Source organism: Boeremia exigua (assembly GCF_020726555.1).
Source record: "Boeremia exigua strain MPI-SDFR-AT-0100 chromosome Unknown C7974scaffold_9, whole genome shotgun sequence".
Taxonomy (NCBI): domain Eukaryota; kingdom Fungi; phylum Ascomycota; class Dothideomycetes; order Pleosporales; family Didymellaceae; genus Boeremia; species Boeremia exigua.
This window is the reverse complement of record NW_025763526.1, coordinates 1,297,181-1,317,103: the sequence shown is the minus strand read 5'-3', so window position 1 is coordinate 1,317,103 and position 19,923 is coordinate 1,297,181. Positions and strand designations below refer to the sequence as shown.

Below are 19,923 nucleotides of genomic sequence, written 5' to 3'. Positions count from 1 at the left end.
CGATCTGTACGTCACATAAAAGCTTCGGTCTACAAGGAATGTTAATTTGGAATTTTAGCTATAGCTATTATACTTTGTGGGTCCTGCAATTTGAGTGATTGATGGTGAAAAAAGACAAGGCAAAGAAATGATCAAGTGCAGGAAGACTCTTACCGCGAAGACAACTACACTCTTGAGCAGTGTAGCAGACGCTGAGTCTCGACGTAGCGAGCAGGTGAGAGTCTGCAGATATACGCTGTGTCTTCAAAGTACTTCGTAGACAAACGACTGATTGCAGAGATCAGCGAATGGCTGACGCTTGCGGTTTCCTCTCGAAGCTTCGGTAAACATCCCACGTAGCACCATCCTGAAGGATTGACGTGCGCAAAGCTGTGAAGACCACTGCCCATTTCAGGCCTCTTATAAGGTCGAATGTGTGCAATCGCTCGGGTGTGACCGTTGGAGTATTGAGAATTGTGTGGATTTGGCCGTCATTCTCGACGCCTTGCAGAGACGACTAGTTGGGCTCCCAAAGTTTACGTCCGCTTCCACCACGCGCTGGGCTTACTCGAGGGACAGGGCGAGCGAAGGAATTTGGGTCGATTGGAGCGTTGGGATCGTGGCGTGGGGCAGGTGGCGCGCGGACAGGGGGACCTGGTGGGACGTAGGCTCCGCGAGGCACGAAGGCACCGCGGCCTCGCGAAGATGGCATGCCACGACCTCTTGGTGCAGCATGTCCTCCTCGACCTCCTCGTGGCGATTGCTGCTGTTTGGTACGGCCGAAGTCGTTGGGGTCCCACACACGCTGATTGTTCGAAGTCACCGCTGGGCCACGGGGCGCACGTTGGAACAGAACCACGTCCTCGTCGTCTGAACCCTCCTCCGGCTTGTCCTGATTAGAATGGCTGGATTTTGGCCGCTCGGTTGCCTTGGGAGTCGTTGGCGTGCTCTTCTTTGAGAGATTGGTCTCGGACTCAAGCTTGTGGAGAGTCATATGGTTCTTGTACTCTCGGTCTTCGCGGGCAACAGTATCGCGGAGCTGCTCCAGACGTTTAGCACGGACACTGAACTTGGAAGCAATCAGCTGCTTCGTGGAGTCATTCGTAAGAAGAATGTAGGAAGCGAGGGCCGCATCCGGGTTCGACTCTTTGTTGATGCGCCAGAGAATGTGGCTGAACAACGGCTTCAAATACTCGGGCACAACGCGCTTGGACGACCTCGCTCCTTGAGCTAGCTCGGCACTGTTGCGCGCGGTGCGGTTGGGGGAATCTGAGGGGAGAGCATTTGAGTTCTCCTTGAATGAAGGCTCTTCATGATCATGAATCTTGTTCTTTCCCAGGGCTGATCGCGGCGACTCTGGCGTTCGAGGTGCCATGTCCTCAAGACTCTGCGTGGAGCTCATGGAGGTCTCGTCGGACACGTCGAGTGCGTTGAAGGAGCTCTCCAAATCTTCGTGGTAGTCGTCGTCCTCGGACTCACTGTCGTCCATCGAGAGCAGTGTTTCGGGCAACATGAACCTCTGCACCTCTTCCCAAGTGCGGTATGATTCATCGGCACCTTCGAGGAGGACGCGGTCGGCCGCGTCGCCGGAAGACAGGGAGGTAATCTCATCCAACCACTTGACGGCTTCACGGGCGTCGGCGTTGATACGTTCGTTGCCAGTCTTGAGGCGGTGGAGTGCAGTGAGGGCTACAAACATATCAGTGAGAGTCACAGCAGAAGCGCCCTTTGATCATACTGTGCAGCGGGACAAAGAGGCAAATGGCGCCCTGCGAGATCCACTTGCGGATCCCGTCACGAGTGCTCTTCTTTACGCCGGCGATCAAGGCGGTTTCATCGACTATACAATTGAATACCTTGCGCTTGGGCGGTTCGAGTGCGCGCACGGCGGCGGGGTTGGCGCTGGCCGTGGCGCTGGCCCGGGGCGGATACGGGCTGCCGCGCATGGTGGTGAGGGTGGACGGTGCCCGAGTGAATGTTTGTGGCGCGGACGTGGTGCGGAATTTATGTCCCGTCGGGGTTGAGGTTTGCAGGGTTATTGGGAACCTTGGTTGGCAGGGCTGCGGGAGGAAAGCACGGGTTTCGAGGGCGGCTGAACCAGCATTTGTGTTGGCACAAAGATTTACGGCGCGTGCATCGTGTGCGCGCGGGTTTGTCGCAGCGCAGCGAGTGAGTCAGTCGAAGGCAGGGCGCAGGCGCTCATGTTCGGGGACGTGAGTGGGTGGGCGACAAGTGAATGTCGCAGGCCGACACATCATTTGGGCTGAGGCCAGGACGAAGTGGGATGACGCGAGATCGCCGACTTCACCAGCCACACTCCGTGCCCGACTTACACTGTGATTTTTGCAAAGCAGTAGACGGCAAAATAGCAGAACGCGAAGGATTATACGTATTTTGCTTGCGCGACCGGTGTCTGACCTTGTCGGCGTCAGTCTTTCTGGCGGCTTAGTCATCCATAATTTTCCCAAAGCTCAAGCTATTCGTCGCCCACCAGTCCTCTCTACCAGGCAACACCGTGAACTATCCGTGAGCGCACCGGCATCCGGATCCTCTCGCTACATCCATCTACTACATTCTCCCCCTTCGTCCCTGGACACCGATCATGGCTGCACCAGGAAAAGGCGCTGGGCGCGTGCCTACTGGATTTGCTGCCGAAACGTTCATCAGCGACCACACATTTCGCCAAGGGCACCGAGCAACAGAAGGGGGGCAGAACTCCAAGAAGAGAAAGCGGGAAGGCAAGGGCGACACGAGTGTGGTAGTTGGCGCAGGCGCATATAAGGGCCCGTGGGCGCGGTACGAGGAAGAAAGGCCTGATGCGGCCTCTGATGATGAGTTCGGCAGCGATGAAGAGGTGGAAATCATATACGAGGAGGACGATATCGAAGAAAATCCAACGGCGGCGCCGAAGAAGCTGGCTGGCACCGACTATCACGACACCGAGGCCGAGGGTGAAACGACAGAGTTCAAGGGCAGTCAGCAATACGACTATCAGGGCCGATCTTATATGCACATTCCGAATGACCTGGTTATCAAGCTTACCGGAGAGTACGAACCCAAGAACTTCATACCGAAGAAGCTTGTGCACACATACAAGTACCATACCAAATCTATAACACAAGTACGGTTCTTCCCAGACAGTGGCCATCTTCTTCTGTCTGCTTCGGCAGACTCTAAGATTGCCCTCTGGGACACGTACCATAAGCGAGAGCTCCTACGAACCTACTCCGGCCACACGAAGTCTGTCAATGATATTGACTTCAACCCTGATGGATCGCAGTTCATCTCTGCAAGTTATGATCGCTTTATGAAGCTGTGGGACACGGAGACTGGAAAGTGTTTGAACAAATTCACTACCGGGAAGACGCCTCACGTCGTGCGCATCAACCCCAGCACCCCGCACGAGTTCCTTGCCGGTATGAGCGACAAGAAGATCATGCAGTACGACACAAGAAGCGGCGAGATGGTGCAGGAGTACGACCACCACCTTGGCCCTGTCAACACGATCACCTTCTGCGACGAGAACCGCCGCTTTGTTACGACATCAGACGACAAGTCGCTCCGAGCATGGGAGTACGGCATTCCGGTGCCTATCAAGTTCATCGCAGAGCCCTATATGTTCTCCATGGTCCGCGCGGCGCCTCACCCCTCTGGCAAATATGCTGCGTTCCAATCGTCAGACAACCAAATCACCGTCTACTCCACAACCGACAAATTCCGCCAGAACCGCAAGAAGAGCTACCGCGGTCACAACGTGGCTGGTTATGCTCCGGACGTGGCAATCAGTCCTGACGGTCAATTTGTCAGTTCAGGAGACAGCGGCGGTTATGTATGCTTCTGGGACTGGAAGACGTGCAAGATGTGGCATAAGATCCAGGCCAGTGACGCGCCTGTTCTGGCGGTGCAATGGCATCCTCGCGAGACCTCCAAGGTCGTCACTGGTGACTTGAACGGTGTGCTGAAGTACTGGGATTAGAGCGTCGGAGAAAGTGCAAACCAGCACGTGGATTAGCATAGAGAGATGCCGACGAGCATGATGATACCCGAACAACCGATACTTTCAAAACCATATCCCATTCGACAGCTCAGAGCTATAGCGTACTATTGCGGACGTGTGTTCTGCTCTTGGCCCTTCTGGTTGACGTCTCACAGTATCTGCAACCGCCACTAACCCTGCATCTTCCCCAGTAGCCTCTGGCTCGCAGACTCCGTTGTTCTCAATCGAAATAGCAACCACTAGCATCGACTCGTCCACTACAACGAGGGAGCAGTGACACGGCTTCAATAACTGTCCACCAAGACACCACTCCGCGAACCCTCCCAACCCACTCTTCTTCACCGCCATCCAGGGCTCGTGCTCAACACAATGATGTCCGACATACCCATCGACACACGCCAGCAACAGGCCCATCTCTACGCGCTCTGCGAAGCCTAGGATCGCTTCTTGTGCATTGCTCACGCCTTCCCTGGTTCCAAGTGGGCTGATATCTCCACACGGCCCGTCGGAACTTGTCGGTCTCTGTCTGTGCTTGTTGGGGCACTCTGCATGCGGTCTGTGCAAGACGAAGATTTTGTGGATATTTATCGGACGAGGTGTTAGTAGTTTGCTTCTCGATGGGGTTTATGTGGGCAGTCTGAGGATTGTCACGTTGAGTGAGTTTTCCTTTGATTCGCCGGGTTGGTCGTTTACATTGAAACCATCGCCACTAGACCTCGAAGGAAGTATACGGCCTAGAAAACATAGTTTACTCGCAGAGCGACTGTCTATGTTCATCTGACGTGGTGATCGCATGACATGCTCAAGTTGTTCATGCCGACTCTGGGGCCGTTGCATGACCTAAGGAGGGCCCGTGAAGTAGAATGCGCAGATATGTGGGATCTAGTTTGTATTGGCAATTGAAGGTTTGGTGGATAGGTCTGGGGTCCGCAAGAAACGAAGTGTGTTACACCCGTGAATCCGACAATTTGGCTACAGCGGAGCATCGTTCCCATCGTGGGTAGGGCGGCGGAAGAAGCGCGTTCTCTTTTCTTCTTTCGATCTGATGATGTATTGAATAATCCAGACCTTTGCGACCTTGGAGATACTGCTTTGCAATTGGGGGACATTGAATGTGCAGTCTCCCATGTGGCTGAATCCTCAAACGAAGCCTGCACTGTTGTCGTACCTAATCATTGACGGGCATTTACAGGTCCCAACAATGATTGAATGAGTCCCCGGTGTTTGTTCAAGGTTCGTCCCATCCAAGAGGGCAGAGTGCTCGCCCTCAAGCTCTGTTCAGCAACGATGCACGACGCATTCGTGACCTGTGTCCGCCCGACGTACCGAGGCCATGTACTAAATAGGAAGGTTGCTAAACATCGGGCACGTGATGCTTGCTGGTCAGTTGAGTACCTAAATAGGAAGCTTTGATCTTTACAGAACTCCAATTCATGCGTTGGACACTGCCATGTCGACGACCACAGTCAGTGCACATCCTTCGGATCGGGTGGAAAGGCCGAAGCCCAAGCCTCGTGAATACGAGGTCACTTGCCGTACCATCCATGGATGGTCGTTGCGCAGCGGAGCTGTGACATCATCGATATGAAGTCGCCGCTATCACTTTCTTTCAGAACGAGGCTGTCACTTACAGCTACAGGGTAATTCGGACGCAAAGCGCACGCCTCGCTGAGTAACCAACCCTGGAGACGTCGTCGTCGGTTTAGACTTTTAGATCTTCGAGCTCATCATGCAGTTCGCAACATGGCCTTATCTAGTACTGCTCCACACTGCCTCCGCTCACAGGTAATTCACGCACACTGATCTTCACGATCAAGCGTTGAACAAGTTAACGCCAATTTATGTGATGTGACCCTCGGCGTCATTTGACGGCGAGCGGAAGTGGCTGCGGGACGATCCCTGCCTGCTAAAGGAAGTGCAGCCTTGCTGTCGCCCGATTTAGCAACATACAGGCATGAACAACAGCAAATGAACAAATCTCTGCATCGTCCTGCAGTCCGACGTGGCTCTCAATGGCCTGTTTTTTCAAATGTCGGTAGTTTTGTGTCGGGTGTTTGTTATTTCGAGGTGCGAAGGGCATTTTATTTCTCGAGAACAATTGCCACAAGCTTTTTGTTTTACGTGCGGTTACATTCTGCCGCTGAATTGTTCTGCAGGGTAGGACGACCATGACCGAATGAGACTAGAGCTGTTGAAATACGAAGTTCCACACGAAACATGCGGCTGCATCCCTGCTCGGGCCAAGAAAGATGGGGAAGGAGGCGATGAAGTGGAATTCTACGCGAATTGTTGACTGTGACGTCGATCAGGAGGCGATAGAGAAGATATAAGTATAGGTTCTCTGCTCTACTTTGATCCCATCATCCAACAAGTTCTCACTATCACATCCTCTCTTCAACACTCCAGAACCCTCTTCAAACCATCAATCCACACAAAATCAAAATGCAGTTCTTCACCGCACTTGCTCTCTTCGGCGCTGCCCTCGCGGCGCCCGCTCCTCAGACATCTGACTGCCCCAACCCGGCACACTGTGGAGGCGGTCCCATCGACCCATCCACATACGAGAACGTTGACATCAGCGAGCTCTACATCCGCAAGAACAACGGCATCCAGAACGCCTCTTTCAAGCTCACCGGCGACAATGCCACCGACCTCGTTTGCGAAATCGGTGCCGTTGCTGAGCTGCCTTCTGAGGTCGTCACCTGCGGCGACAGTGACTACCGCTTCGGCCTGACCAAGGGCGAGGAGTCCGAGTTCGGCCTCGCTATCTACCACCAGACTGCCCCCTTCTCAGGCAAATACCTGATTGGTGATGCTCCCACCTACTGCCACGCTGGTGGTAACGGCCCTGACGACTTCGTCTGCGCCCAGGCCGTCGACTTCCTCACCTTCGTCATCGTTTGACCGAACTACCCCGGACAGTCCTAATTCAAACGCTTCTTGTACATACTTTGAACTTAGCGATCATTATGAAAAGTCCTATTATAGGCTTATGGATAGTGTAATTCAATAAATCAGCATCAGACTTGGGGCTGCTGCCTTCAACGAACAGATGTTTACTTTTTTGGTTGTGACATTGATCGGAAACGGACCCGCTGACAGTTGGAGAAGTGTGACATGCCCGGCTTCACATACCTTGACGAACACTTTATTGAACCAGTCCTCGAAACCCTTTGCTGGGCTTGACTACCGAAGCTCGCAATTATGAAACCCCAACCGACTGCAAAGAACTTTCTGATGGTTCTCATCCTCTTTGCGAACGTAGCCATTGCGTGTATATCATTCATACTGATGTTGCAGATGCGCAAGTTGCGTGCTCGGTGGGAGAAGCAAGTTCGCGAACAAATGCAAAGGGAGCTTGGTCTACAATATCGGAGACGTGCACAGGAACAGTCTATCCCGGAAGAAGGCCAACAGTTCAATGAGACGATGGCTGAACACTCTATAAGAACCTTCGGCTCAGTGAACCGTCAATCAAGTCCAAACTATCTTGTGCAGCTCACCTCTATCCGCGGAAACGAAGATCTTGTGACAGATGCCATCATCCAGCTGATCAGGACCGCACTGCCACATTTGAGTTCTGTGCAGTGCATGGAAGTGCTCCACTTCTTGCGAGAGCCCTTATCAGCCCAACATGGAATACAGATCACGAGTGTACAAGCAGATTCCAGACCTGGCACCAATTCAGAGTTATATGCGCCCCCTTCATCATCTGCGACACAGACGTCCGCTAGACCCAGCAATCACACATCCCCGCAGACCAATCCTGTTGAGCTAGAGAATCTCCATCTTGATCGACGTGTCGAACTGCCTGGTCAAGAGACCAGTATACCGCCATCTTTCAATCACTACTTACGCTCCGTTTCTATGTCTCCTACGGCATCATTGTCTTCGCACGACTCATTGGTGGAGCTCGCGTCGCTGCGCAGTGGGATAATTAGCAATGTATCCGGCGAGTCGAATGCTGGCGTCTCGCGCTTTAGACGCCGCTGGAGGAGGTCCGACAATAGGTCGTGAACGATGGGTGGTGGGATGGCCACATATAATTAATCATCGTGTTGAGTCGTGCATTTCAAGTCCTACTGCAGTCTATTTGTGTTCCTTTGCTAGATTTTCGATTCAAGTCAAAGGCACGCGAGCAGCAAACTAACAAACAACACACCGTCATGACCGGAAGGTAGTCTTTTTGTGTATCCGATTATGTCTGATCGCTTACTAACTTACTTTTTGGTTGGCGTGTGCTCGTCAACGTCATCATCACCTCTTTAGAAGATGATAGGAGTCAGAGCTCTGACCTCAGTACATGTTTGGAAACTATAGGGAAGTCTGAGTAACGGGCACTGATGCCATCGCAGGGTTTTTAGCAGCTCTTGTCGAAATCTGATGTAACGAAGGAAGAAAGGCTGTATGATGCGCACAAAGGGCGCAATCATTCACTCATCTAGAGGAAAATCCTCGACGGGACGTTTGAATCGAAATATTTGTACCTACATCTGTGCAACACCGTGTAGTAGCCGGATCGAAACCATATCATGACGATAGACGTCAGCCGATGGCGATGCCCCAATTTGGCGGGACGTTGAGTACACTGCAGGATGTCCGGCTCGTTTTTGACATCAGGCTCAACTTATACGCAGATATACACAACATTCTTCGAAAGTAAGCAGCAGACAAGTGCATCATGCCGTGAAGAACGTCGTTTCTGCCGATGTATCAGTGAGTAACGGCCCGACTTCAGCGAGATGCAGCTTTAGAATAAACGATAAGATCTTGCTCAAGGTTGTACTGAAAGTCTCCCCTGACAGGAACTCAGCGCTACAGATCCAAAGGTCAATCGAAATTTGCTAAGTCTCGGTGTATCTTCAGGTACGTCGAACTCAACCCGATGGTCGTTGTTCCGCCAGCATCCCATTAGCTGCAGTGGCATCTCGGAGAACTTTCCGATCTACCTAATGCAACCGTTAGGTTTGATTGCAGGTTCAGGATGCAACGGTCTGATGTTCTGGTCTCAAGAACCCCAGACTAAGAGAGACATCTGCCTTAGTTGAGAGCAAGAAGAGGCTTGTGCTGGTTGACGAAGGCAACTCCAGAAGAACATGGGTGTAAGACCTGATGGGCTCTCGTCTATGCAAAGGATACCGCCCAACATATACGGCCGTATTGCGAATGGTGATTCGTCCGGTTTTGATTAGGTCTCGCGATACCCAAAGGTGTTGCGGGCGGCATCTCGGTCAGCGACTGTCAGCTGAGGAAGGTGTACCTTCAGACGTGATTCCCCGCAGTCGAGGTGCGCAAATTGTGGTAAGCTTGAGCCGAATTCTGGCAAGCTGAAGCGAAAAGCTGGGGCATTGACGTCTCGCAAAGGCTGTATGTAGCATGTTGCAACTCTTGGTAGCAGGCAAACGTGCCCCTAGCCTTTGTTTATGCACAAGGGCACTGTCTTGCATGCAAGGCCGCTGTTTGTTGATAAGAATATTCGACGAACGCAGAAAGTGTGTATGACGAGCGCAATTGGCAGGTGTTGGGAGATGAGGTGCTGCGCACTATAAACTATAGGTGAGCTGTTAAGAAGAGACGCGAGAGCTGAGGAAAGGACCACAGTCCAGAACCCCACCAAAACGTGGTCGAGCAGAGTGACAGACCGCTGGCGTTTGCATACGCATCGAATCGTCGAGAAGTGAACCGGAAAGACTACAGCCTGACACCGGTCGTGCTGACGTTGTCAGCTGGCGATGCAATCGAGGGGTGAAGGATGGCGCTGGTGTTTATCGAAATTTAGCTTGGCAAAACGGAGGGAACGACTGCACGGCCAGCAGCATTCCTGTGAAGCCGTGTCGAGTGTCACTTAACCCAACCGTCTCAGCACCGCCTCTCTTCCCGAGTTACTCCCGTCGCTCAACAGCAGCAGAATGCTCATGCTCATCATGCTTGTGTAGCAAGTGCTTGGGTTGGCGACCTCTGTGCCGGTCTCTGCCCGAACTCAAACTGGCCATGAAGATGCATTGCGTACCTTTCAACGGGCCGCTAGACTATCGAAGACCCTCTGCACGACAACAGATCGAGCAGCGCCGCCGTGCAGGGCTGCAGGTTTTGACAGGCTTACGAGGGTTCTGGCCTCATGGAGCGCGGCCAGGGGCTACCAGAGCCGCTTGGCGACTAGATCAGGCAAGGGCATATTGACTTTGCTTAAACGAATCACTAGGCCGCCTATCAGCGGCGGCTCGCTCGACACCTTAGGGCGAACAGCCGAATTGCAATGCCAGTCGTGAGCCGAGCAGTGGGAATCTGATCGCAAGGAGGCGGCGCGTGGCTTTATTAACATGTCTGCTGGCTAGCATTGGTGGCTTGGAGGCTGCCTGCAAGCTCCATGGCAATATTCAACATAAGGACGGCTGCTCCCATTGTGGTACAAATTTTCGACCTTGATAATCAAACGAAGAACACCGGGAGAACAGTCCTTATTTATTCTTTCGGGCGACGATCGACATTGCCAGATTCGCGGCTGCTTCCTTAATCCACCTGGCTGTCATCGCCCACGTTCCTGGGCCGCAAACCATTGCCCGGAGGATTCCAGGCGTCCACAGTGACAATCAACACAGCGAAGCCACCCTGAACGCCACGACTGCTGCTCGAATCTCGCACCAGGCGGACATGCCCTGTGAACCTGAGGCAGCGCCGTAAAACATAACAGCCGTGCCTGACGGTTGAAAAAACATAAGTTATGGAGTTCCCGCCATTCGCGAAACGCGAGTCACCAATCATGCACCGTGCCCCATTGTCGCACCATCCAGTACGGAAGAGGAAGCACGAGAATAGATTGCGCCGCGGCACGTTCTCCTTATATACAAGCAGGTCATCGCCGTCCGTGTTGCTCTCAGTGCTCGTCGTATTACTGTCCTGGAGTTCCCTGCTCGGCGCCGTCTCCGCTACAGAACCACATGGTGATCGACTTGCTGTCGTTGACGACCTGTGGAAAGGATCGTCATTGTATCTTGATACCCGGCCGCCTCCGATAATTCCGCTGTTGATGCCTCCAACACTTACCAACGAGGATGCCACGACGACGCTATCCGCACCCCCATCGAAACGGTCCCTCGCAACGGCTTCGAGCAGCTCTGCCCCGGACTTCCAAGTGCCCAAGCCTTTTGACACGGGCCTCTCGAATAATTTTACGAACTCTTGTGCGACTTACATGAGCAAGCTGGTTACAAGCGAAGCTCTTAACAAATGTCACCCATTCTCATTGCTGCTGCAGGTGCGTACATTCGCGGCAATTCCGCAAGAGTCCCCGTACTGATCCAGCACAGACATCAAGTAGCTTCTTTGATGCTTCCAAGTCCTTCTTCCGCATCACTCAGACTCTTGAGGCAACATGCGCTGTCAATGAGACTCAGTGTACATCAATACTAAATGGCTTTGCGAGAGAGCTACTGGCCGAAACAGCATGTCAAACCGACTACAACAACGACAATCCTATCGTGCTTCAAGCCTACAATGGGCTCGTGGCATATAAACCGTCGTACCAAGCGAGCTGTTTGCGTGACGATGACGGGAATTACTGTGAGTTGTCCGGAACTTCGCGGAACGTATGTCTGACTAACTGTCGAAGGTTTCGCCAACGCAGTGAGCAACTCATCCTCGCCTACCGATAGTTACGCATTCTATCTACCTATCGGCCAGGAACTTCCAGGAGGATCCCGGCCCACCTGCAACTCGTGTCTGCAAGATTCCATGGCGATCTTCGCAAACTTCGCCAACAACGCCACGCAACCGCTCAGCAAAACCTACACCTCAGCTGCTCAACAGCTCTCCATTTCCTGTGGGTCGAGATTCGTCAACATCACTGCTGCCCCACTGAAGGGAGCTGCCGCTCCATCTTCGAGTGCGTCTCTCACACCAACACTCGCCTTAATTTTAATGTTTGTTCTTTGCATTTTTCAGTGAAGGAGGCATGCCTGCCTCTGTTTCTTGTCTCTATTATATCACAGCCCTTATCGGAGGCTACGGCCTTCACTCATTAGCGACGGCGCATTGGGTATTTTTGGTTTTGGTTTTGTTTTTTGACCGGCGCATGACTGGCAACGAATACCCATTGGAACGGATCGATTGTTGTGGAAGCGGTTGAGAACCCTCAGCCCCTGTCCTGGAAAGGTACCGGCGTTTGGGTACTTGGTGAGCATGAGGAGGAATGTGCGGAAACGTTCGCACGCACATAGAATGAGATTGGACGCAGAACCCAAACAAGAATTAATTTGGAAACCGCAATAGATATTTGCATCTTCCGATTGGATCACCAATTCTGAGATGGCCAGGGCCATTGCACCATGACCCTGGGAATTATATCCCAAATTTCACACAATTTATCTGCCGCAATCGTGTACAACGTTGCACTTCCACAGCCGATATCGAGCAACCCGTGTACATCGTCATTTCGCCCCACTCCCTGGGCGACGTTTCAGGCGATCAGTGTAAAGTAGCAGGGCTAAGCTGGGCCACATCATGGTCAAGACCGAGAAGAGAGCCAGTGTACTGTCATAGTATAAACGTCACACGTCAACGCGTTCACTGTGGGTCTAGCACGGTCTGACATCTCTTCATAGGGCTAAAAGACTGGGATGCGCATCCTGAAACACGGTAGACATCGTCACGTGCCGCGGGGTTCAGTGCAACCGAGACCCTGCGGCGTTGTAAGCCTCAGCTTCCTTCAGTCGACCCCTAAATGCAGCAGAGGTGCAACTCTTTGGGCCTTTTCGAATCTGCAACATGACGAGTATAACATGCCTCGGGCACGTTGAGTAGCCAACTTTGATGTTCATTCGCACTTCCCGCTCAAGTGACTGCGGTAACCGATCCCGTGCCGGAGGGGCTTCGGGGTGATCCTCAAATCTCCAATGCATTCAATCCTTGCAGGGTAAACCCGCCCTCAACGGAGTTCGATCTTGCGACAGGTCAGGAAGAAGCCTGACAGGGCAACAAACGCATGAATGTTTGATGGGCCCGCCGCTCGCCTGTCCCTTATGATCCATGTTCTTTCCTTACCTGAGACGGCCATCTTCGCCGCCAACATCTTGCGCGTTCTCTCCTGCTCTCCTCTAATTCAGTCATTACTCACTTTTCTCTGATATTAATTGGTTCGGGAACCACTTTCTTTTACATTCGCTCATTCATTACACTCTTTTATCACTTGCTCTTTGCGGTCAGCGGCCACCACGTTCCATACATAGCCGCAATTCGATATCATTGCATCGACCTCCTCATCACTTAGACGCACGATACTCACTACGATATCATGACTGAAGTCATGGCCCAACATGGTGCCACACTTGCTGCTCCGTCCTCGCGACAAGATGTGGTCAGCGAGCTCTTGGACGACTACATCTACGAAGACTCCTACGACGTGGAGGAAGCGTCACCAAAGCCGAGCCTCGCACCCGCATTCAAAGAACTGCCACCACCTCCTCCACGTACGGACAGCCTGAGAGACCCAAAAGCGGAAGCTATTGAGCGAATGAACACAAAATTCCAATTGAGAGGTAAGCAGTGTTCCCTGTAATTTGGTTCCAATGATTACCTGAGGGGTGCCGATGCATGACACTACTCCGGTCGCTGGCTTGGCATCACTTGACGCGTCAGCATTCACCGTGAGTCTATGGTTTAGCAGACACTCATGATTGTGATGATCATCGAGCCATGTTTTCTTTTGCTTTCTGTTCGGGTGACACTGGGAAGCAGCGCAGCATTGCACGACGTAACCACTCACGTAGGTCATATTTGCTAACATTTAACAGAAGACGACACGTCGTCTATCTCTTCGAAAGGTTCGCGCAATGGCTCGCTAGATCAGACTCCCAGAACGCGTATCACATCACGCAGCCTTTCCCGCAGCGGAACACCACCTTCTCTTAACCTATACGTGAGCAACGGAGCCACCGCTCATATCCCACCTACACCTATTGTCTTCCCACAAGTGCAGCCGCTTCCGTCCTCAGTTATTCCTGACAGCAAGGAGCTACCGCCTACACCACCGGAACGATCCATCAGACGAAAGGAGCTACAGCCCGCGACCATGGGTCACAAACCGTCCAAGAGTGAGCTTGAGCGGAATGACTCTTTCCACTCTCAAAAAGATGGCAAGTCTTCGAACGAGGAGGCTATCGCTGCAGCACCATCAGTCAAGCGGAAGGCTGTTCCTGAATCAGGTGTCAGAAAGTTTGTCAGTTTGCTCGAGCTGAAAAACGGCCCTCGTGGTGGAAAGCCCACATCTGCACCCACTTCTGCGCCACGAGAGACGAGTGCTGGTGGTGTCGTAGACGCCGTACAGAGCAGTATTCCAATTCAGATCGAAATTCCTACCAACAGCCAGCTGCCGCCCACACCACCGGACGAGAAGGCTGTCCCGTCGCCGCCTCGCAAAGCTCTCATGGGCATCGGACTTCCATCAAATCCTCGTACCAAGCAGCCGATGTCGCCTCTTCACGCACGTGGCAAAAGCAGCACAGGCTTCAACATCTTGAAGGTACTTATTGACCTCCCCTTCCCATCGCCAGTGTTCCTACGGTAGCCTTGATATTACGAGGTCAGAACTCAGCTATTCCCACGAATCGGACACTGTGACTGACGAGTTATTACAGGCTCAAAGGCCCGCCCCTCCTGTCCCAACGATGATGAAGAAGGAGGTCACCACGCCTGAGATGACACCGTCGCCGACGTTAAAGCCGGAGATCCGACTAGACAACGAGATTTCCCCCATGAAGCCGCTTCCGCCACCATCCGAGGGCAACAGACCATTCAGCTACGAAGGGCCCGGTGAACAGCAGCAGGTCCCGCCTATGCAAAAGCAGATCGAAGAGCAAGATGCTGGGTCAACCGAGGAGATGGCCGAGCAACAGACCGAAGAAGTGCCCTCGCTGCCCTCCCCAGCTGCTCCAGCATCAACACTCTCGGCTCAGCCCGCGTTTCCTATGCGCACAACGTCCCTCGACCCTCCAGAGCCCAGTCCCTCTGTCCGTCCCTCGACCGCCCCAGCGCCCCAATCGACCTTCATCACAACCCACCCCTCGCTTTCCAGCACCACGCTTGCCGAAGAAGCCGACACACAGACCGAGATCGAAGCACCACCCTTCACCCCTCTCACTAAGCGCCCCATCCCGCTCAAAGTCAACCTCATCCCCCGCATCACTCCCTCGCAACTCCACTGCTACACCTCCCACCGCACAAACGTCTGGTCCAACAACGTCTTCCAGCCCATGGGCTGCATGGTGTGCCACAGCAACGAGACAGACCGCAAGTTTAGCTGCACCTGGTGCCAGCTGCGCATCTGCCGCGGCTGCAGCGAAGAGCTGATGATGGTGCCTGGGCGGGATCTGGGCGCGCTGCTGCGCGCGAGGGAGAATGAGACTGTGGACGCTGGGCCGAAGGTGCTCGTTGAGGATGTGGATCTTGAGGAATATGAGGAGTCCGAGCGGGCGGGCAGGGGGCGCTCGATGGCCAAGGTGGATTCGCGGGAGCGCGCCGAGGCGCTGACACCAAGGTAGCAGGGTGGCTGATGGGAGTGCGCTGGGCCGCGCGTGGTTACGGTACTGGCTAGACAGGCTGGATCTGCATGAACGGCGTTTTGTGGGTTGCTGGTGGGGTTTATTGATTTCCTATGTCCATACGAAGAAGATACCAGGTCGATGCGATATCGCGCGCATACTACATACTACATAGAATGATCTCATATATAGTGCAATTGATTTGTTCAAGATATAACTTTCGTGTGGATGAGTCAAGTGTGTAAAGTAACGTCGCTGATGTTGCGCATGTTTGGGTATCTGTGTCGCTCGCTGGGAATACTATCACAATGCAATATCTCGTCGTGTGCCTCTAGCCTGTGCTGTTGTAGTGTTCCACGGGTGCAAGCATGTCCCACTGCAGCCCTTCACCCGCATCAACAGCGGGTGCCAAATCGCCCATACCCATAATGGCATCCATATCCGCCTCCTCGTTGAACAGACTCAGCTGATCAAAGCGCTGGTCAAACAACCCATCCATCATCTTCCCGTCAGCGCCCAATGCTGCGCCCTCAGCAAAATACGGCATAGGCGTGTGCGGCATGCTGGGCGTCGCGCTCTCGAACAGACCCAGCTCCTCGCCAGGATTGAGTCCACCGATCCAGAACTGTCCACCGGCTGCGGCGTCGCGCTCTAGAATTGCTGCGCTCGCCTCGTCTTCGGTCATGTCGTGCGTTGCTCTCAGATGGCGTCGCAGGTCAACATCGCGGTGGAAGCGGAACTCGCAGTCCATGTTGATGCAAGAGATATCACGCTCGTTGTCGTATCCCACGCCGGTCAGCAGTGTAAGCATGGAGGGATCCTCCTTCTTCCTGCTCTTCGCTGCGAGTCGGCGCTCTTTACGGTTGCCCTGGCCGAGATGATGCGTGCGAATGTGGTTATCGAGGGAGGACTTCGCCTTGAATGAGTGACCGCATGCGTTCTCGCCGTTCCAGCCTGCGAGATCGGTGTGTTTCGAGTTGGAAACTGCGGTGGGAACGCATTGGTATCTAAACTGGTCCTCATGTACACTTTGAACGTGTACGGTGAGGTTGTGTTTGCGTGTGAAGATAGCATCACAGTGTGTTTCCGGGCAGGGGTAGCGCGCGGCAGTGTCGCTATGGACAGTTTCGGTGTGGGACTTGAGGTTCGCTTCGTTCTTGAACCTTTGACCGCACTCAGGGCACACCGGGGGGTGACATTCGAGAGAGTGCAGACGCAGGTCTTCAGATGTGGTGAACGCAAGCGGGTTCTTCGGTATCATGACAATGCCAGAGTCGGTTTTGAGTGTTTCTGCCTCTGTGCCAGGAGTAATGCACAGCATGCAGTACACTGCTTCCTCCTTTTTCTCTACATGCGAGTTGGATATGTGCTTTTTCAGCGCATTCCCAGTCTGATATCCTTTTGTACACCGCTCATTTGTCTCGGGATCGATGAAAGTGCAAGGATACGGCTTGACGTCCAAATGCTGACCCTTGATATGCGCCTCAAGTGCTGTCTGCTTTCTGAACGCTTCGCGGCAAGGTGGGTAACCTGTGCAGTATAGCTTCGAATCGTGGACATCCTTGTGGCGCTGGAGTCGGCCAGCGGATGTGAATGCCTTTCCGCAGCCCTCCCACTCACACGCGTGTGCTGCCTGCTCGCCGGGACCACTGTGACCGTTTCTCAGATGTCGTTGTAAGTGATCCTTCCGAGGGAAAGTCTTGTCGCAGCCAGGCTCGGTGCAGGCGAAGGGTCGCTCCTTCTTGTGGCTACGCATATGGGATTCGAGACGGCATGGTCGGTTGAAGCGCTGGCCACAGCCTTCGACGTCGCAGACGAAGTTCCATGTTCGGCGAGCCTCGCTGTGTGCTCGACGGGCACCGCTATCGGTGAAGTTCACCTTCAGATCCGCCGAATCGTCTGAAGCCCAGTCCAAGTCTGGGGAAGCCGGCTGAGAGGCTGGGTGTTGTCAGCAAGGACGCGACGTCATGGCTATGGAGGATATGTAATTACCGGTGCGGGACTTTTTCTGTGACACGGGGGCACCGCTGCCATCTGTCTTGCGTTTCACAGCCATTGCGATGTCTGCGATGTCTGCGAATGCATCGGAAGCGAAGTCCGCAGATGGCGCTGGCAAATTATTGTGGAGCCTGTTTTCGAACTCTTGGCGTGTGCAGTTGATTGGCGCGCGATTGAAGGAGCCTTTTTGTTGCGGCTACTCTTAGACACCCTACGACCCAGCACCAGCTCGCAACGTCACGCCGCGTACCTCACACGCTACCCAAACCACACGCCCACACATAAACTCCGCTCGCGACCATGTCTGATTACGGCGGCGACGACGGTGGCTTTGGCGACGATGGCTACGAGTATGTCCAGGCTTCTTCACACGCGCAGCTATGGCGCATTATCGCAGCAGGGCGCAGAAGACAGAGGCTGACTTGAGGCAGTGGCGGCGTTATCGACTTCGACGAGGAGGCAGAACCAGAAATTATGGACGACATTGACGACGCTGAGGGCGGCGAGGATCCCGACGTCGACGACAATATCGTGGTGTCTGGAGATGCAAACGCTGCAGCTGCGGCGAAGGACAAGGCCAAGAACTCAGTCGATGCTGAGAAGGCGAAGAAGGTCGCCAACGAGAACCGTACAACAACGCCCTACATGACAAAGTATGAGAAGGCGCGTGTACTCGGCACAAGGGCATTGCAGATTAGGTATGACATGTGCTGGTATAGGATATAGAGGGTGATTATGGCTGACATGCATGCAGTGGAAACGCTCCTGTCCTGATCGATGTCGAGGGCATGACAGATCCCCTTCAAATTGCGGCCAAGGAGCTGCGCGAGAAGAAGATCCCCCTTGTCGTACGGAGATACCTGCCCGACGGCTTCTACGAGGACTGGACCTGCGAGGAGCTGCTGATATAAGGTACTTGGGTGTTCGTCTTGGCTGCATTGGGTTTGGAGTTTTGGGTAGGAAAACTGAAAGTATGACGGGGTATCTTCGGCGTTGAGAGCTGCGCTTCTATACCTCCCCGAATCAGAACCGAGTTTCACGCAAGTCCCAAGTCTTGTCCGCATGTCTACGTGCACCGGCGCGGATCCGACATCTTAATTTGGCAATTCCGCCCTAAAGCTACCCCGCCAACGTCACTAATGAGGGCAGCTTCAAAACTCCCGTTGCGCCGTCCATTGACGCAGTATACAGCACCACCACGCTTCCACCACCACAGCTTCCTCTCCTACCATACCCGACGAACCATCATGTCTTTCGAAACCACAGGCACCATTGCCTCCTTCGGGGGCAAGCTGCTCCAGCTCAAGCACAAGTCGTCGAGCACCAACACAGACATGGCTCTGAATGTCTACCTGCCGCCTCAGGCACTGAAGTCCGGCGCAAAGGTCCCAGTGTTGTTCTATTTGTCTGGTCTCACTTGCACAGCGGCCAACTGCTCGGAGAAGGGCTTCTTCCAGCACGGTGCCAGCAAGCACGGCATCGCCATCGTATACCCAGATACATCACCAAGTGCGCTATCTGTCATTGATTGGTGTGCACCTGACTAACGTCTCAATCAGGGGGTCTGAACATCGAAGGCGAGGACGAGTCCTACGACTTCGGGTCTGGTGCCGGATTCTACATCGACGCAACCAAGGAGCCATGGACCAAGGGCTACAACATGTACTCATACATCACAAAGGAGCTTCCTGAGGCTCTCTTCTCACAATTCAAGGAGCTCGATTCGAGCAAGGTCAGCATCACTGGTCACAGTATGGGCGGACACGGTGCCTTGACTTTGTTCCTCAAGAACCCTGGAATGTACAAGTCTGTCTCCGCATTCGCACCCATCGCCAACCCCATCAACGCACCTTGGGGGCAGAAGGCCTTCAAGGGGTACATTGGCGACGACCAGGAAGAGTGGAAAAAGCACGATGCTACAGAGCTTGTTAAGCAATGGAAGGGGCCACTTGAGATCCTCATTGATGTTGTGCGTACTCCCACAATGTTGCTTTAAGTAAAGCTAATTAATCATAGGGCACCGGCGACAACTTCTACAAGCAGAAGCAGCTGCTACCAGAGAACTTTATCGAGGCAGCCAAGCAGGCGGGTAACGACAAGGGCATCCAGCTCCGCCTCCAGCCCGACTACGACCACAGCTACTTCTTCATGGCCTCTTTTGCGGATGACCATGTCGATTGGGCGGCTAAGCACCTGAACGCGTAGTATGTGAATCGAACTATATGACCGAGTTTCATATGCTGATCGCCGTAGAAGCGATTCGAGCGGTAGACACAAGTTGTAGGACGCACACTCGGATAAAAAGAAGGAAATGCATGCTTAAATATACTGTATATATTCAGCACTAATGAAATTGCTGAAAATCTTCTTCGTCACTATGTATGAATGGGCGCGCAATATTAGAGTGACATCCGG

At 53.4% G+C, this 19,923-nt stretch overlaps 9 protein-coding genes across 9 annotated transcripts; 7 read left to right on the top strand and 2 right to left on the bottom strand.

Moving 5' to 3' along the window:
• Nucleotides 1–30: 30 nt before the first annotated feature.
• On the bottom strand, nucleotides 31–2,358 carry C7974DRAFT_399648 (uncharacterized protein). The gene is made up of 2 exons (XM_046142426.1): nucleotides 1,718–2,358; nucleotides 31–1,668 (listed from the first exon to the last, which is right to left on the bottom strand). Exons 1-2 carry the CDS (start codon nucleotides 1,923–1,925, stop codon nucleotides 497–499), a joined length of 1,380 nt encoding a protein of 459 aa, XP_045994880.1. The 5' UTR covers nucleotides 1,926–2,358; the 3' UTR covers nucleotides 31–496.
• A 115-nt stretch (nucleotides 2,359–2,473) lies between these two features.
• Nucleotides 2,474–3,997, top strand: C7974DRAFT_232775 (WD40-repeat-containing domain protein). Its single transcript, XM_046137404.1, has one exon. It carries the CDS (start codon nucleotides 2,582–2,584, stop codon nucleotides 3,953–3,955), a length of 1,374 nt encoding a protein of 457 aa, XP_045994879.1. The 5' UTR covers nucleotides 2,474–2,581; the 3' UTR covers nucleotides 3,956–3,997.
• Nucleotides 3,998–6,306: 2,309 nt separating this feature from the next.
• Nucleotides 6,307–7,030, top strand: C7974DRAFT_232779 (uncharacterized protein). The gene has a single exon (XM_046137405.1). It carries the CDS (start codon nucleotides 6,419–6,421, stop codon nucleotides 6,878–6,880), a length of 462 nt encoding a protein of 153 aa, XP_045994878.1. The 5' UTR covers nucleotides 6,307–6,418; the 3' UTR covers nucleotides 6,881–7,030.
• A 150-nt stretch (nucleotides 7,031–7,180) lies between these two features.
• Nucleotides 7,181–7,993, top strand: C7974DRAFT_378454 (uncharacterized protein; the record flags this gene model as incomplete). Its single annotated transcript, XM_046140409.1, has 1 exon — nucleotides 7,181–7,993. The coding sequence occupies one exon, from the start codon at nucleotides 7,181–7,183 to the stop codon at nucleotides 7,991–7,993; it is 813 nt and encodes a 270-aa protein (XP_045994877.1).
• Nucleotides 7,994–10,427: 2,434 nt separating this feature from the next.
• C7974DRAFT_233135 (uncharacterized protein) lies at nucleotides 10,428–11,944 on the top strand. The gene is made up of 3 exons (XM_046137408.1): nucleotides 10,428–11,231; nucleotides 11,284–11,536; nucleotides 11,586–11,944. Exons 1-3 carry the CDS (start codon nucleotides 10,698–10,700, stop codon nucleotides 11,918–11,920), a joined length of 1,122 nt encoding a protein of 373 aa, XP_045994876.1. The 5' UTR covers nucleotides 10,428–10,697; the 3' UTR covers nucleotides 11,921–11,944.
• A 1,074-nt stretch (nucleotides 11,945–13,018) lies between these two features.
• On the top strand, nucleotides 13,019–15,676 carry C7974DRAFT_233138 (uncharacterized protein). Its single transcript, XM_046137409.1, has 3 exons — nucleotides 13,019–13,509; nucleotides 13,765–14,492; nucleotides 14,608–15,676. The coding sequence occupies exons 1-3, from the start codon at nucleotides 13,266–13,268 to the stop codon at nucleotides 15,508–15,510; spliced, it is 1,875 nt and encodes a 624-aa protein (XP_045994875.1). The 5' UTR covers nucleotides 13,019–13,265; the 3' UTR covers nucleotides 15,511–15,676.
• Nucleotides 15,676–17,608, bottom strand: C7974DRAFT_232793 (uncharacterized protein). The gene is made up of 2 exons (XM_046137406.1): nucleotides 17,503–17,608; nucleotides 15,676–17,448 (listed from the first exon to the last, which is right to left on the bottom strand). Exons 1-2 carry the CDS (start codon nucleotides 17,564–17,566, stop codon nucleotides 15,842–15,844), a joined length of 1,671 nt encoding a protein of 556 aa, XP_045994874.1. The 5' UTR covers nucleotides 17,567–17,608; the 3' UTR covers nucleotides 15,676–15,841.
• Nucleotides 17,609–17,808: 200 nt separating this feature from the next.
• Nucleotides 17,809–18,419, top strand: C7974DRAFT_435768 (RNA polymerase, subunit omega/K/RPB6; the record flags this gene model as incomplete). Its single annotated transcript, XM_046145084.1, has 3 exons — nucleotides 17,809–17,858; nucleotides 17,940–18,206; nucleotides 18,263–18,419. 3 exons carry the CDS (start codon nucleotides 17,809–17,811, stop codon nucleotides 18,417–18,419), a joined length of 474 nt encoding a protein of 157 aa, XP_045994873.1.
• Nucleotides 18,420–18,547: 128 nt separating this feature from the next.
• Nucleotides 18,548–19,923, top strand: C7974DRAFT_232965 (S-formylglutathione hydrolase-like protein). The gene is made up of 4 exons (XM_046137407.1): nucleotides 18,548–19,017; nucleotides 19,068–19,477; nucleotides 19,525–19,709; nucleotides 19,765–19,923. Exons 1-4 carry the CDS (start codon nucleotides 18,648–18,650, stop codon nucleotides 19,790–19,792), a joined length of 993 nt encoding a protein of 330 aa, XP_045994872.1. The 5' UTR covers nucleotides 18,548–18,647; the 3' UTR covers nucleotides 19,793–19,923.

What these genes read in the sequence shown, in the direction of transcription:
- C7974DRAFT_232793 (XM_046137406.1), bottom strand. Translation starts at nt 17,566, where the DNA reads ATGGCTGTGAAACGCAAGACAGATGGCAGCGGTGCCCCCGTGTCACAG. An exon ending in ACAGAAAAAGTCCCGCACCG is followed by an intron (nt 17,449 to 17,502) that starts GTAATTACATAT and finishes GACAACACCCAG; the next exon opens with CCTCTCAGCCGGCTTCCCCA.
- C7974DRAFT_233138 (XM_046137409.1), top strand. Translation starts at nt 13,266, where the DNA reads ATGACTGAAGTCATGGCCCAACATGGTGCCACACTTGCTGCTCCGTCC. An exon ending in CACAAAATTCCAATTGAGAG is followed by an intron (nt 13,510 to 13,764) that starts GTAAGCAGTGTT and finishes AACATTTAACAG; the next exon opens with AAGACGACACGTCGTCTATC. An exon ending in CAGGCTTCAACATCTTGAAG is followed by an intron (nt 14,493 to 14,607) that starts GTACTTATTGAC and finishes GAGTTATTACAG; the next exon opens with GCTCAAAGGCCCGCCCCTCC.
- C7974DRAFT_399648 (XM_046142426.1), bottom strand. Translation starts at nt 1,925, where the DNA reads ATGCGCGGCAGCCCGTATCCGCCCCGGGCCAGCGCCACGGCCAGCGCC. An exon ending in CCTCTTTGTCCCGCTGCACA is followed by an intron (nt 1,669 to 1,717) that starts GTATGATCAAAG and finishes ATATGTTTGTAG; the next exon opens with CCCTCACTGCACTCCACCGC.
- C7974DRAFT_233135 (XM_046137408.1), top strand. Translation starts at nt 10,698, where the DNA reads ATGGAGTTCCCGCCATTCGCGAAACGCGAGTCACCAATCATGCACCGT. An exon ending in CATTCTCATTGCTGCTGCAG is followed by an intron (nt 11,232 to 11,283) that starts GTGCGTACATTC and finishes GATCCAGCACAG; the next exon opens with ACATCAAGTAGCTTCTTTGA. An exon ending in TGACGATGACGGGAATTACT is followed by an intron (nt 11,537 to 11,585) that starts GTGAGTTGTCCG and finishes TAACTGTCGAAG; the next exon opens with GTTTCGCCAACGCAGTGAGC.
- C7974DRAFT_232965 (XM_046137407.1), top strand. Translation starts at nt 18,648, where the DNA reads ATGAGGGCAGCTTCAAAACTCCCGTTGCGCCGTCCATTGACGCAGTAT. An exon ending in ATACCCAGATACATCACCAA is followed by an intron (nt 19,018 to 19,067) that starts GTGCGCTATCTG and finishes CGTCTCAATCAG; the next exon opens with GGGGTCTGAACATCGAAGGC. An exon ending in TTGAGATCCTCATTGATGTT is followed by an intron (nt 19,478 to 19,524) that starts GTGCGTACTCCC and finishes AATTAATCATAG; the next exon opens with GGCACCGGCGACAACTTCTA.
- C7974DRAFT_232779 (XM_046137405.1), top strand. Translation starts at nt 6,419, where the DNA reads ATGCAGTTCTTCACCGCACTTGCTCTCTTCGGCGCTGCCCTCGCGGCG.
- C7974DRAFT_232775 (XM_046137404.1), top strand. Translation starts at nt 2,582, where the DNA reads ATGGCTGCACCAGGAAAAGGCGCTGGGCGCGTGCCTACTGGATTTGCT.